This window comes from Chlamydotis macqueenii, chromosome 21 (assembly GCF_036417535.1).
Source record: "Chlamydotis macqueenii isolate bChlMac1 chromosome 21, bChlMac1.mat, whole genome shotgun sequence".
NCBI classification, from domain to species: Eukaryota; Metazoa; Chordata; class Aves; order Otidiformes; family Otididae; genus Chlamydotis; species Chlamydotis macqueenii.
This window is the reverse complement of record NC_141576.1, coordinates 6,484,679-6,500,036: the sequence shown is the minus strand read 5'-3', so window position 1 is coordinate 6,500,036 and position 15,358 is coordinate 6,484,679. Positions and strand designations below refer to the sequence as shown.

General features: G+C 41.4%; 1 protein-coding gene across 3 annotated transcripts in view; it reads right to left on the bottom strand.

The window, feature by feature from the left end:
* Positions 1 to 309: 309 nt before the first annotated feature.
* The window catches only part of VPS13D (vacuolar protein sorting 13 homolog D), a 105,277-nt gene continuing 90,228 nt past the window's right edge, over positions 310 to 15,358 (bottom strand). For all 3 annotated transcript variants that reach the window (XM_086764682.1, XM_086764683.1, XM_086764684.1), the window contains exons 67-69: positions 7,275 to 7,406; positions 2,237 to 2,477; positions 310 to 1,449 (exon numbers count right to left, since the gene is read on the bottom strand). In XM_086764682.1, coding sequence (XP_086620808.1) covers positions 1,318 to 1,449; positions 2,237 to 2,477; positions 7,275 to 7,406 — 505 coding nt within the window. In that variant the 3' untranslated portion in view covers positions 310 to 1,317. The remainder of the gene's footprint in view (positions 1,450 to 2,236; positions 2,478 to 7,274; positions 7,407 to 15,358) is intronic.

The following is a 15,358-nucleotide window of genomic DNA, read 5'->3' as shown; positions in this document are numbered from 1 at the left end:
CTCATGAAGTTCAGCCAGGCCAAGTGCAAGGTCCTGCACGTAGGTTGGGGCAAAAGTTTACAAAATAATGCTTTTAGAATGTACGGTACTCGGCCGTTTGAGGAAGGTTGTATATTCACACTTAAACCTCGCACAGCAAAACACCCCAGTGCTCGCAGCCATCCAGCACTGTTGCTGAACTGTCTGCAGGGAGCAAACCTGAAAAGGAGAGTTCCTTGTTTCTGTGAATAAAGGTGTGTAAGTACAGTCATTCCTCCGTCTTCAGCTTGGTTAAAGTGGATGAGACAAATACCGATTTCATGTACAACATTTGAAAAAGCATGTTATTTTTATTATTTCAAAAGTTCAATTTTGAAGAGGTTGTCATGAAGACAGATGATGCAGTGATTTCCTCTCCCCTCACCCCCTGGGCATTTCCAGTGGTAGCAGAATTCCACACTAACCAGCCAATTGTATGCTTCACTCAATTCGAGTGAAGGAAAAAACTGAACTTAAGGATTTCCGTTTCCAAGGTTGCTCACTTGAACTGTTTTTAAAACAACTTAGAAGCAGGGACCTTCAGAGGTGCAGACTTTGCTAAGTTTGAGTGCTGTATTCAGAACAGAATCAGCTTTTTGTTTTCTAATATTTTGAAAATGTAATTGACTTAGTGAGACCTCACTGCACTATTTAACAAAACGCAATTATTTGAACACCAGGTATACGTGCAGTTAACTGTACCAGTGATTGAAGGAAAAAAAAACCCAAACCAACCCAACAACCAACACCAAAAAATGCGCCCTAATCACAGTGTTAAAGCTCCAAACTACAGGATGTCAGTGCTCCAACAGACAGAGCAATTAACTCCTAATTTTATTTTCTTTTTTAAACTTTTATCTACATTCTTGCACTGTGAAAATCAGCTTTCTCAAGAAAAACAGAGAGAGAAGGGCTAGTTTCAGGTAGTGCAGTAAGACTCAGTATAGCTCCTTTAATTTCTTTACACAGTAAACAGACTTCTATTTATACCAACACCCTGATCTGTGCTTTCTTATTTACATAGAACACTTATACATATGTACATGTTAGCAAAATAACAGGGCTTCTCCCAGAACCAAATGCATTTCAGCGATATCTTTGTTATACAACTAGTGCTCTCTCTTAAAAAAAAAAAAACAAAACCCACCTTACTACTCGTTCTCTTATGCACAATGATTCCACTTAGCTAAATACTAAAAATCATATTTGTTTCCTTCCCTTGTAGCGCTTTCTTTAGTTACAGAATCCATCAGCTCCAGACTGATACTTGCAGTTCGCTCTGGCAGTAAGGAAGAGGTTTCAAGAGTCCAGCTCTAATTGGTCTTGATTTTCACTGAGTCTTAACATAAGCTGTTGTTCGTAATAAAGGCTCTTTGCATAGTTTATTTCTTGAGACAGCTTTACTGCAAGAACTTCAGATTTCACTTTTACCTGCAAAAGAAATGTCATTTTTCTTAATGTGGTACTGCTGTCATCTAAAGCAGAATATATTTATTTTTTATTACTTGACTAAATGAAGGGATCAAGTGTGAACTCTCCTGTAAGGAACAAAAATGTTTCAGTGGAGAGCCCTTGGTGCTGAGGCTGAAGTAAGGAAAAAAAGTGAGAGACAGAGAGACAGGTAAATAAGAGATAGGTATTCTAGGATGAGAGCGGAAGCATCTTGCAATATTGGAAGTTATTTCCTTTGCTTCCCCTCCTACCTTTTATCTGGCTTATCTGTTTGGAATGTAAACTGACCTGGGTCAAGGGTGAGCTTGTAACCTTGTCTGTAAAACAGGCCCCTAAGCAACTACTGTAATGAAGCAAAACCCCTGTAATGGGCTTGAGAAGTGAGAGTTCTCATTAACTTTTACATGCGTGGCATAAAGACTCCTTCCAGTCTTCGATATTTCACAGTAAACAGTCACTGTGTCTGGCAGGAGAAGACTAAAGAGACAGCAGAGTACTTGCATAGTTAAAAGCCTTTCTCAGGCACACATTTCCTTCTGTAACTTTGCTGCTGCAGGAATATTTTAGATTTTGCCTCAGCTCTTCTCAGGAGCTTAGGAAGCAAGTTCTGCTGTCACCTAAACCTTTTGGGCAGCAGCTGTTCTCACTGCTGACAGAACAAAGTTTTCATTGTCAGGCAGCACAGGAAACCAAACACGAATGACTACAAACACGCACAGCACCAGTACGTGCGTAAAGGTGAAGAGAAACCCTGCTGGATCCTTACCATTGGTTTTTGCTGTGATGGGCCTGGCATTGCTACACCACTACTTGTGTTGACAGCTTTCTTCGTCAGCTGTATATACACGTTCCCGTGGTCTTTTGAAACAAGGCAGTGGTAGAGATCATCATACTTGACTTCTAGGAAGATGGCCTCACGGTCTGTGTAATCGCCACTCTTCAGGAAATAAACAGCTTTAGATGAAATGAGAACACAATAGTTGTCTATGTTCTCCACTGCTATGAAGCTGCAGAAAAAGAAAAAAAAATAATTCACTTGAAGCTAAAAACAGTAAACTAACAAATGTCTTCACCTGTTATGTTTTGAGTGATCTTTAGAAGTCTTTCAGAAAAAATAATGTTATATGACATAAAATGCTTAATCAATATAAATTTAGAATAATACACTTTTTGAAAATGAAATATCAACATGAGGTGATTCTTGCTAACTATAAAACTGTAGTCACATAGGTTAACTTTTATATTAAATCTGTTTATCCTTAGAGGGAACACGGAGTTTTAGAATTGTTAGAAGTTAGCCTAGCATATCTGGGTAATTAAGAAAGGTGGTAGAACAAAGGTAGGCCTCCAAAACCAGCTCTGAAAACCGGCCCTGAGCCATCGTTTTGGAGCCAGAAAATCAAGGAGCAATGCGACCTGTTCTCAAGACAATAGATGGACATTTTAAGAAGGGGTTCCACCAGCAAATTCAAGGAGGGGGCACTCCGACGACCCCTGGGACCACCAAACCACCCTCGACTCAAAAGACTGAGCATGTGCCAGTGGGTGGGCAATATTACTATGATGTCTAGGAAAACTGATGATTATGTATTAATGTTCCGAGAATTATTAATGATTATGCATGAAATCACTAAATATATTCTGTCCAGATTTCCAGACCAGCACGCACGCTAGGTGGAAGGATCCCCCGTGCATCCGGCGCCGCAGTAAAGCATGCCTGCTTCTTCATGCTACACTGGTGTTCAGGAGTTTGGTTCCCGATTTCGGTGACATTAATAGCGTAACATGTACGATTCATCTGCATTTAATTTAAACTGTTCTAAAAATGAAGCTGATGAAGTACCCTCTCACCCAGTTAAAAAAGATCATGCTGTAAATCAAATATTGGTGCTAAATGCCTGACTTCTAGCTTCGGACATTAAAAGGGCATATAAAAATATCCTTTAACAAGGCTTAAGAGCAGCAATTTCCTTGCAATGGAACACTGCAAGTCTTAATTATTAATTGTAACTTCACTTCCATTGCTGATACATGAAAGGTTTGCAGACACTTATGACAAAAGCATTATCCTTCTACACATTGTAAACCCGCTGTGCTTCCTTCTAGCACACACCTCCCTTGCCTTTGAAAACCAAAAACAAGTTTAACCTGCAGCCTGGATCAGTAGCTAGAAAAGAGAAATTAGCTGTTTAACACTGGGGTGAAAGGTTAAGCAGCGAGCAGGTTTCCCCAGAGAGATTAGTCTGAGTGATTAATAGTAGAGGTAGAAAAGAGCGAGTTCGGAATATTGAGCGTTATGGCTGAAAAGGCTGATGTGTAAAAAAAATAGCAGTAAGGAACACAAAAGTGAAATAGATATTTCACACACAAACTACTTCTCCCCCACTTCTGATTTACTACTGAAATGAACCTCATTAGTTTTTTTTAAATGCTGAAAAATTCAGAAAATTAAATATGAAATCATAACTAAGACAGAGCACTAAATAGAGTAATAATGTTCTGTCAGCAACCCAGGGCAAGTAGAAGCGTATCTGTAAAAACTCATGCTGTCAGGTAGGTACAAAATGACTGTTTGCTGAACCGTTCTTGTACAAATCTGTCTGCTGTTGTCCTGGTACATTCTGCAAAATACTCCACTGTCTGTGAAACCAATGAAGACTGTCAGTACTAAGAGGTTTTGGTAGATCAGAAAAGCTTACCATCTCCAAAACTACTGTTGGCTCTACGATTTAACTAATGCTCTGCACAAATTACTCTGAGCTATATCCAAATAAACCCATAGCTATAAATGGAATTTTAATAGCCAAAAATATTTCACGAGATCAGAAAGCACTGTTTCGTCTTGTGATATAAAAGAATAATTCCAGTAATGGTCTATTAATATTCCTCTGAAACAGGGTCCTCTGCACTGAAGTTGTCTTTTCCTTGCCCCGTGCCTCAGCCGTGTCAGCTGACAAATGCCCTTGCTTCCATCAACTTGGGAAAGGCGCAGGCATTTATTAGTTAACCTGCATCTTCATTAAAGTGCTGGAAGTGCACAGTCATTCTGTTAACAAAAAGGCCTGTAATGTACTTTGCCCAGCTCTAACTGTGGATGAAACGAGGGGATAGGATAATTGAATTGTGTTCCTGTAAGTACAACAAACCAGACAGAAATGTGTATTTCAGCTTAAAAAACAACCTAGCAGAAGGACAATGTTAACAAAGTTACTGAAACTAGCAACTGCCCCATGGTTTTCCATCAAAGTTCAAACACTTCAGGGTAAGGTTTTATCTCTGAAATAAGTTCATTAGGATTCTGAGGGATGTTTTTTATGAAGTGTCATAGAAAACTTAATTTTAAAACAGAGTAGATATACAGCCTGCAGAATAATATTCTCGTTCCCTAGGACTGGCACAAAAAAGCAAGGACAGAGATCTGAGCTTTGACTGGCATCCACCTTCCGCTAGAAGTGGAATCACAGGGAACTCGCTGGCACATTGGCTTTCTTTGCTTCTTTTCCAGGGGGGAATGAAGATTAAAAGGTGATTACCAGAAACCCCTAATACTGTATCACTGTCCTTTGCCATTATCACAGCAAAGCTGAGAAACTTGAGCAGGTTTTGTATACCCACAACAGCAGGACAGCCGTGCTCCTGATGGGTGCTATCACAGCCCTCTCTACGGGCCACATCCGGAGAGAACTGCAGCACAAAGCTACAACCGGACAGTCAGGCCACAGGTTTGCATCTTCTGCATAAGAACAACAGATTATATAATTGATTTTCCATACCAGATTATTCCTGGTGTCACGTATGTGTTTTGAGGAGTGGAAACAGGACAGTGATTTAATGGTGAAGCACAGAAACATTCGCTAATTTGTAGTTCAAGCTCTACATTTTGTTCTAAGTTTGAGTCATGCATCATTACCCATTTTCGCTTGCCAACTTACTTTCCTCTCTGTGTCTGGTTCTCAAAATGGGTATTTAACCTTCTACTTCAAGGTACTTCTTTTTTTTTTTTTTAACCCACACTTCTACACTACTAAAAAGATCTCAAATTAATAAAATGAATAATTAAATGAAACATGATCCAGTAGAACAAAGTAGAAGGAACCAGATCTCTGGAGAATTTGTGGGTTTTTTAACAACATCAGGAAGTAATTACACAATATTTTCCAGAAGTGAAACAGTGAGCCTAACTGGAAAAAAATGTGGAAACATTTAGTTAGAACAGTAGAGCAAGGTATTAAACCCCCTTTTATGGATTTAACTCTGAAGGAAAATATGCAAATAATCAGGTCTTTAAATCTGTTTCTGATTATGATACTAGGATAAAAGTCAGAGGCATAATTTTGCACTTATTTTCCATTACAAGAAACATTGTTTTCTTGTTGAATGATGTTCCTAACGGTGAAAGTCACAGTGAATGAACAGCGTGACTCGATGACAAAAGCCTGCTCATCTGCTTATGGGGTACTCTTGCAAAAACCTGACATATTTTTTGGTCACAGATTGCTCTCTTTCAATTCTCCCTAGTAAGAGCCAGGCTGTATATGCATAAAGACCCTTAACTGAGACGAAAATGGGGTGATGAGAGCGTAACATCACAGGGCTGTAAGCAAGTGGCAGATTACAAACTTCCTCACGGGCAGCTGAAGGCAGAATCTAGAGTGGCACACGGCTTTCAGAGCCCGATCGCTGACACTGGTGAAACCATTAAGATATCCCGCTGAACTGGTACCTCCCTCTGCGAGCCTCCCCAGCAGCAATTTTAACTGCTTTGCCTTGGCAGATTCTCTGATGGATGAGGGACGCAAAACACAATATCTGACACTCTCCACTGAAATCAACTGTCCAGGGAACTGGGGTAGAGAGTGGTCAGGTAAAGTAATGAATTATGCATTAAAGACTCTAATCCAACAAACTGCTGTCTCCTGTAGGAAGAAGTTGCAACTACCTTTCCATGTGTTCTTCTGCTTGCAGGTTTTTTTATGCTCTCAAACCTGACCACTAGTAACACTTGCACACTGTTTGCTTTCATGAACCCATATCCAGGGCATTCAAACGTAGGTGGGCCTTCAGTGTGTTACCCATTCAAATTACTCAGTTCTGACTTTTCTAGAAAAAAAATTATAATTTTTTCTGGTTATCCTGATCATTAACTGTTAAGAACCATAGCTTAGGAATAACATATATGACAGGCATTCAGGTTAACGTCTCTCTGATCTACAGCAGAGCCACCTCAGAGCACACTCTGTGCAGGTCAGCGATTCCCGTACCACTGTCACAGAATCACTAGCCACTCTCCTAGGCCCTGGGCTGTGAGGAATAGAAGATGAGGGACAGACAAGGGAAGAGATCCTAGCTCTGTCTGCATGCACGTTACAGAGGAAGAAGAGTACAGGGATAAAACATGCACTTGTTTTATCAGCGCACGCGGAGGGCTGGACATGAATTATGCGTGTTAAATAGACTGGCGGTTACTTAGGAACTTACTGAGATTTCAACTTTTGTAATGGCAGAAGGGGACAAGGGACATGAATAGGGGCAGAAGTCAACAAACCAAGGCTCCGGATCTTCCCGGTCTGTATGCAATGTGTGATCAACAGCAGTGAGCCACAAGTGAACCAGGGGAGCCCTGTGGCACCTGCAGTGATGTCTGTGTACAGGTGCTTCTGCTGTGCTGCTCATCAGCACCAAGAGAAAACAAATGAAATGCGTGTGTGCGTGTAAAACCGTTCCAGTCCCTTGTCCTCAAGGACATGAAGATACCATGGCAGCAAACAGAACTACTTAAAGTAACTGCGTAAGTCAGTACTTACAACTCATCCTGGATGTTGTCAGTCAGTTTGAATAGCTGTTCTTGGCCTTCTGCTTGACTTTCTAAATAGCGGGGCAAGAGCCCTTGAGGTCCTCTACAGCAGCGTGGCTTTCTCACTCTCTCCGCTTGTGTCCTACATCAAATAGATGCAGAAAAATGGTTTAGTGTAACAGCAGCACTTTCCCTTCCACTTCACTAAAACTTTGTGTGCTGACAAGTTTATTTTGAAATACAAGGTGTGACAAAGCCTTCAAAAATACAAGACCTTCACAAATACAGCACACAGATTCTGTAATACTTGATCTGAAAGACCCGGTGTCTATTCAAACAGTTGTAGATTTTAATGCAATATCTCCCAGTTTTCTTCTACAATTAAGGGGCGGTGTGCTAAATTAATAGGAAGAAGCAACCTAAACCGAGTATGCTGTCTGCCGATTTTGGGATCCACTTATCAGCAGAGTTTTACTTATTTGACTGTTTCTTCTCGCTTCTCTACAGAAAATAAGAGTGCATCAACCTAGACAGAGCTCAAATTGATAGACAGTGTCAGCAGTTTGAGAATTGAAGGGCTACGGATATAGGAACATGCAGTTAAGTCAAGACAAAAGAAAAATCCATGGTTAATTAGAGTTGCTGTAGTAGGGTTTAGCATACTTCACCTTTCTTGAGCGTCTTATTAAAAAATGACAATGATAAAAAAAGACACATACGTGTGGCCTGACAGCCATCAGAGGTTGATACTGCCACAGTGCTAAAGAACTGCAGGCCAGGTTCCTCCCTTAGCAGTATTTTGTTAAAAAATAATATTCTGAATTCCTTTAAGCTTTTGGAACGCCCTACCCCTGAAGAATTGTGTTACAGGCTGCCTAGCCCTGCTTTGTTCTCTGCCCTTTCCCAACAGCATCGCTCTGGTCCTGCATGGTGTTTCCTATCTCTTTCAGGCCACTGCTGTTAGTAATTTTCCAAGCCAAACGCACCATTTTTGATGAGTGCTCTTTGCTTCCCATCTCGATGCTTTGTAAAGATCCTGTACAGTGAACTGTTTCTATCCTTTCTGATCAAAAGACAGGAAAAACATCCCCCGTAACAACGCGCTTTCTTTTTAAGCTGCTGGCAATAGCACACAGGAGTACTTACTTGCCTTCTAAGCTTTGCTTTCTGCAGATGTTTTCTCTGGAGCCTTGTTTCTTTGTTACCTTTCCCTTTCTGCAGTCCTGTCCCAGACTTGAAACACATGCACCCTTTTAAAATCTGTTTTCCTCTGAGTCTTTGACACCCTCACATTTTATTGGTGACAGATTTTTTTTTTTTTTCTGCCCCTTCCCTTCCTGGCTGCAGTAGATGTTAATGGAGCAGAGTCTCTCAGATGCCATTCATGACTTTATGTAACGTTCGCTGCTCTCCCAGGGTGTTTTGGCTACCCTCGCTCTGTCTGGTATTAACAACATATTTTGCAAACAAAGCATAGAAGCCAAAGATACTGGCTTTCCAGCACAGCAGAGAAAAGCATCAGCCAATTTATATTTTTAATACATTGTGGCTAGCTGGTACATTCTGATTTTGTTAATGAGATTATTGCATCCTTGACCTGCAGCACAAATCACAGTGGCTCAGAAGTGGTGCTTATCACTGATCCTCTTTGAGAGGAACTTTGGGAGAGGCAAAAAGCTCTTGAATTTGCTTCAGCTGAATTATGGTTATGCTAAGATGGAAAGTCAGTTTGTCAGCAGGGAGGATGAAATGAAGAGTGGAAATTCTCCAACTAAAAGAATGTGAAACAGAGCACAGGCTTAAGAAACCATAACAAATCTTGTCATTAATAGTGCCAGTGAATTTTATCAGTCAAATTTTCAGTTTTACCTCTGCTGACAGATGTTCTCACTGCTTACCTGTCATGCTGCATAGCTTTCAGTTTTGGTTAGACGTTCATTAGTTAATTACAGTGTTATGCATCCAAGCTTAAAAAAATGTCAGTATGATAATTGCATTTTGCTGTATAAAGGCACTTGGTTTTCCTCATTTGCAAAAAGTGCCGCGTCTTAAAACTGTATTCTGCCATTAGCATTTCTCTGAATGAGAACAATGTAAACACTAGGTAAGCAGGTTAGTTCCACAGTCTATGTATGACTTAAAACTAACAGCTGTATGCAGTGGTAAAAACTTCCCTATTCAGTACGACGACTCTGGAGCAAGTCACCTTTCCTGCCCCTCAGATTTTTTAGCGATAAAGAGGATTCATCTGTACCAGGTACAGTTACATGACAGTATAGTTATCTTTCTGAACCCACACCACAGGTGAACAAATAAGTCCCTGTTTTTACCTGTTAGATTCTTACAAAGTAGTAAAAGTATGCATTTGCCTTCATGAAATGCAGAATGTTGAGGCCAAGTTCCAAAGAAATTAAAGGGTTCCAACCAGCGTAACTCACATTTTGCTGTCTGTCCTGCTCCCTCACTTCCAAAAGCAGTTAAGCCTCTCTACAACACCTGTAGCTTCTGTTGACAAGTTTAAAGAGTGACTGTCTGAGGCATAATGTACAGTTCTTAATTAATTATTGGGCCATCAGTGACTTTTTACTTGGACACTTTCCTATTATGCATTTCGGAAAGTTAGATACGCACCCGTATGGGAGCGAGCAACAACACTGCGTAACGGTTCTCACATGAACCATCTTTCAGAGAAACATTCAACTGTGCTGCTGTCTCTAGTATTCTGTAGTACCATGAGAAGAGGTACCTGAAGCATTGCAAGCAAGACTACTGCAAAAATGAGGAAAGAATAGGGCCTTTTAGTCAGATCTGTTCCACAGAAACCGGGTTTCTGGAACACTGGTTTCTCATGTCTGGCTTAGAAGCAGGTCAGAGAGAAAGTACTGTGAATTGCTGGAAGGCTTGGCAATTTCCGAGTTGTGGGTTTGGTTGTGGGCTGGTTTTAGTTTTGGTTTTGTTTTTAAATGGAAGTAGTAGTTAAGAGTACAGCGCTTACTGTCCCCACTGCTCCTCTGGGCTAAAACGTTCATGCTGGTGAAAAAAGATAACTCTCATCTTGACAATAGGAAGGTCAGCTGCTTTTCAGCTAAGTGCCGCTACAGCTAGCGTAAATGCACTGAGTTAGTCCATCAGCCCTTTGGCAAACTGGTCTGTTTGGTCTGGACAGCTAAAAACATTCCACATGACTTTTTTTTTTTAAAAATCTAAGAATTTGTTCTACTGTCTCAAGTTACATTCTGTAAATAATAAGCAACGCTGATGAAATACAAAAAGCTGAAGATTTGTAAAGCAGAATGAACGGTGGTGTGCCCACATCTGTGTTACATTAAACATGCACTCAACAGATTTGCTGATTCTTTTTTAATAAGCACACAAAGGCAACACAAGACAGAAATGCCCTCGTGTCTACTGGTCACAGCAGGGAAGAGCGCTGCTGAATGAAGACACAAAGAGATTGGAAATGGTGTCAGAAGGTTGAGGCACACACTCCAGCTCTTCACTGTTCCGACAAAGCTGAACGCTGGAGAATCTCATTTCAGATGACCGTATGCACACTAAAACCAGTTAACAGTGTTAATTGGCTGGCTTTTGCTAACAGTTCACAGAATTCTTACGATTCAGCTGACCAGTTTTCAGCCGACAGTTTTGTAATCAAACAGATCACCAACCCGTTGGTGTAAGGAAGTTGTTCAGGTATTACTGGTGATAATTATTTACCAATTTAAGACTGAAAAAACTCTGCAAGAGACATCAGATGTTCTACAGAATCACTTTTATCCTTGTTCCTTCACTGCACGTTTACCCCATCAGGTTTACTCTATCAGGTATGTGATTCTTGCCGAGGTTATAAATACACAGAGTTTTTGAGAACAGTAACTGTTACTCATCTTTGAGTGTCTTCTGGACCTAAAAAAAGTTCCTTCAAGTGTACCTAGGCTGCTTTGACAAAAACATATTAAAAAAAATAAATCAGAAGGTATCAAACTTTGTATAGTCTGTGAAAACAAATCATTGCACTTCTAAAATTATACACAAATTAATTGTGTGTGTTTTTGCTATTACATCTTTCAGTTTCCTCAGTATCACGCCTAGAATTATTATTCAGACTAAAACAACTTTAGGAAATTTAGCAACTTCTGAGAGAAAAAACAGCAAGGGGAAAACCCTATGAGGGACACAGCAGTGGCTACAACTTTTCATTTAAAATGTGTACCTGTGGAATTTCTCATCTGTCTGTCCTCTTGGTAAAGCAGCACTGGCAACTACAAATCAGTTCAGTAAGTCCAGCTTGAGCATGTGTACGGATTTTGATCCATCACTGAGAGTGCAAGGACACCCCAAATCCTGCGCAAACAACAGCTCGAAGTGCAAGGAGATGCAGTTCTGGCACCTAAAAGCAGTACGTGATGGAAGAGGCTCTTCACAGAGACCTCACCTGCTGCACCGCCTGCCTGTCAGCAGAACCCCAACTCCACTCTCGCTGACTAATGCTGGTGTGCAAATCAGTCATGTGAGCCCTCCAAAGAGATCTCTGGCTGCAGGGCTCTCCCCAGCACTCTCCAGTAATAGATTTTCTTCAGTTGTACCCAGTTCTTGCTGCCAAAACTTCCAGCAACTGTCATCGACGTGTCGCATTCATAGAGGTGTTCCCGTTTAACAACCTCATCATTCCAGCCCATTTACAGCAGTAACTTACTGGTTCTGGTACAGCTCAAATTCTGTCAGTGTTTTCCACTATAAACTTGTTTTTTCAGGTTTGCATAAAATTTATTGATAAAAGCCTGCTCTGGGCTGTAACTTGGCATACTGACGTTCAGTCTGGGAACAATTTTTATCCCCTCGAAATAATTATAAAACAACCTTAGTTCAAACAAAGGAAAATTGGCAGGCAATATAAACCTATGAAACAATTCAATTGTTGCTAGTATTTTGAAGAAATAATATCAAACCTGTTACTTTCTTGGCTCTGCAAAAAGTCAGCTTCATAAATACAGCGAATGCTTTGTCTAGGGAGGGTTTGGTGCATTTCAGACATTAGGTGACTTAATTTGGTCAGTTAAAGGAGGAACAGCTTCTATCATAAAGCACACAACAACTAAAAAACTGCTGCAGCTGCTTGAGTTGGTACTGAATTGCACCTGCAGCCTTCCGTGAGGATCGTCACCGCATGCCCATCATTTCCACAAAACTCAGAGCAAAGACAGTGCTCGTCTCACAGACGTGTAACGGGAGGGCACGATGGAAAGCGTACTCAGAAGTGCCAGAATCAATCAAATGCGATCAGATGATGCGGTCACACCACAGGATCGTAAGGATAACAAATGAAAACAAACGTACGCCATTTCTGATATGGTCTGTGTTTCATATGCCACCTTTGCAAAACAGTAAAAATCACTATTTTCCACAATTCTTTCCTCACTGATGTACTTACTTTGTTTCAAATGTTGAACCCTTGTGATAAGCAGGAATGTCCCCTGCAGTTACGGAGCATAAGGGGACACACAGCATTAGTTTTTATGTGCTAGTTCTCCGCGTCTGAGAACTTAAATGACTTGGGCCCATTTCAGAAAAACCTACAGCAATCTAGACGTGACCGTACTGGCGATGCTGTATTTCAAAGCGTAAGTACAGCTCCCTCCTTCCCAGCGTTGGGCTTTGGGGCTGCCGTTCCCAACAGGCAGATAATTTCTTGAAGACTTGACGCCTGAACCCAAAGGTCTGGCACAGCTCTGTGATGGAATTAATTCACCGATTCAGACACAGATGCTTTTAAGGTGTGTTAAAAAAGCACATGTAGTGCAGTCAGAGTGTTGGATTTGGCTTCAGAATGTCTCAGTTAGATGCAAGAATGTGTAAAAATCACGAGCCAGACAGCTCCCTGCTGACTGCATATCTGAGGAAGCTTATATGCACCGCTTATTCCAGCAAACGCATGGAATATATTGTGCTTGTTAAATGTGTTCCCAAAATGCTAGTTTCAGGCAGAAACACGCAAATAAATGGTGCCTAGGGTTAAAACCTCCCACTTACAGTCAAATCCCTCCTCTTTGGAGGGATCTACCAGCTCAGATGCTGAAGACCTTTATCTGACCCAGTATACTTTTAGGAGAGCTACAGCATGCTGAAGAAGCAATTGTTTATCATGTCGGGTGTTCCTGCCAACTTCTCAGAGATGTAGCTCTTTTCCCCCCTTCCCCTTTCTTTTGTATACAAGGTCAAAACAAAATTGAAAACTATTCACGGGGTTTACGATTGTTTACAGCCTCTTCAAGCTCCAAGTTCAAAAGGAAGTGAGAAGAGCTTAATTAAGACATGAAGAATCACTTCTTAAGAAAACAGCAGATGTACTCGCCCAAACGGCACGTTCTGATGATGTCCGTGCTACAAATCCAGGATCTGTGTGAGCTGTACGTACTCGCATGCCAGACAACTGCATGGCACTTACACCAGCCATACTCTGCAGCAAATGAATGCTATTTCAAGCACTTGGATACCATCAGGCTTAAGAAATTACCAAGATGTAATGCTGCCATCTTGGTTTCCAATTTTTCCCAGACTCTTCCTGTACTGATCACAGAGTGATGAGTAGAGTCATCATCTCAAAGTTTCCTGTCTCACAAACGTGCTGAAAAATGCTCCCATTCACCTTCTGATTCGGTGTAAAAGATACAGGGCTTTACAGCAACCACCTATCTGAAAAACACGAGCTGAACGTGCCTTAGTGAAGATTGAAGTGCCCAGGGCCATAACACTGCTCTGCTTCAGGGCACAGCGTGAGGTCTGAAAACTTTTTGAACACAGCCTGTTGACAGGCAGGGCAGCGCAGCGGATGGAGCACTGGTCTTATTTCTGCGCTCACGTTTGTAATGGTCCCATCAAACCCCACCAGCGCTGGCCAAGCAGCGCCCCTTTGCTGTAAATGCAACATGGTTGCTTTACTGTGAGCGTAACGGAAATGCTTCCATACTGTGCTCCTACCTTTCTGGGAAAGCAAATCCTCTTTGGAGAAGAAAGCGAAGTAGGGGCCCTTGCCCAGCAGCAGGACATTAATGCCAGGTGTGCAGGAAGAGCTGCGTGAAATGAACTACGATGACTGCGTGTTTCTCTTCCCACCCTCCTTTAAGTACTTTTCAGTTGCTGCATTTAGGGCTGCAGCCGCGCAGCAAAGGCCTCTAATGAAAAGCTACTCAGAAAGTTTGTTTTGATTTTTAAATTTACCAGTGGCAAGAACAATTCAAATCAATTGGCTCTACTTGCAAAACTGATAGAGTGTTCCACATGTTAACAGCAACGTTAGGTGGAAAAATTATCTATAAAAATACTAGCCACATGCTAAATGAGGTGACATCACGGCAATAAATAGCTCCATCTGTACGAAAGTTCATAGAACAACCTAGCAGACATCTCTGAACAAAAAAGTAACTATGGATAAAGTAATACTGGAAAAAAAAAGTGGTTTGGGAGAAAAAAAAATAATCCATTTTACATATTTTTCTCAGATCACTTTATAAATCTGCTGCACATCAGAAATCAGACACACATGTATTTCTTCCAAGTGAAGAAAGTTGAAGGTTTACATTTTTAATCGCAATGTGACTATTTCTGAATGGCAGCAGTATATATTACATGCAGTGTGAGAGGGTTAAACAGGACAGCCTCAACTCTTTATAAACTTTTGCCCTCTGGATATGTACTCATTGGCTGCTGTACAAGACTCAGCTGTATTACACGCCTTAACGATATGGTTCAACTGTCGGTCAGGCTCGGGGCCTGGCAATAGGCCAGACCGCAATCAATGGGACACAAACCTCCCCCTTTCAGATCATCACGAAGGCTCATATTATCTCCTTTTTGTCGTGCTGGTTAAATTTATGGAGCAGAACCCCGAAGCTGCATTCCTTGGCCTGGGCCGGCCCACGCGGGCCTCCCTTTGTTTGGTACTGTAAGCGAGGCGTGCTTTGGAGGATTGCAGGGTTGTTAGTTCAGGCACTGACTGTTTGCTCATGACTGAAATGAAAAGAGTTCAGTGGAAGGGCAAAAGGACAGCACAAGTGTAAAACCCCATCCCAGCAGGCCCTGGGCTCCCATCTACAG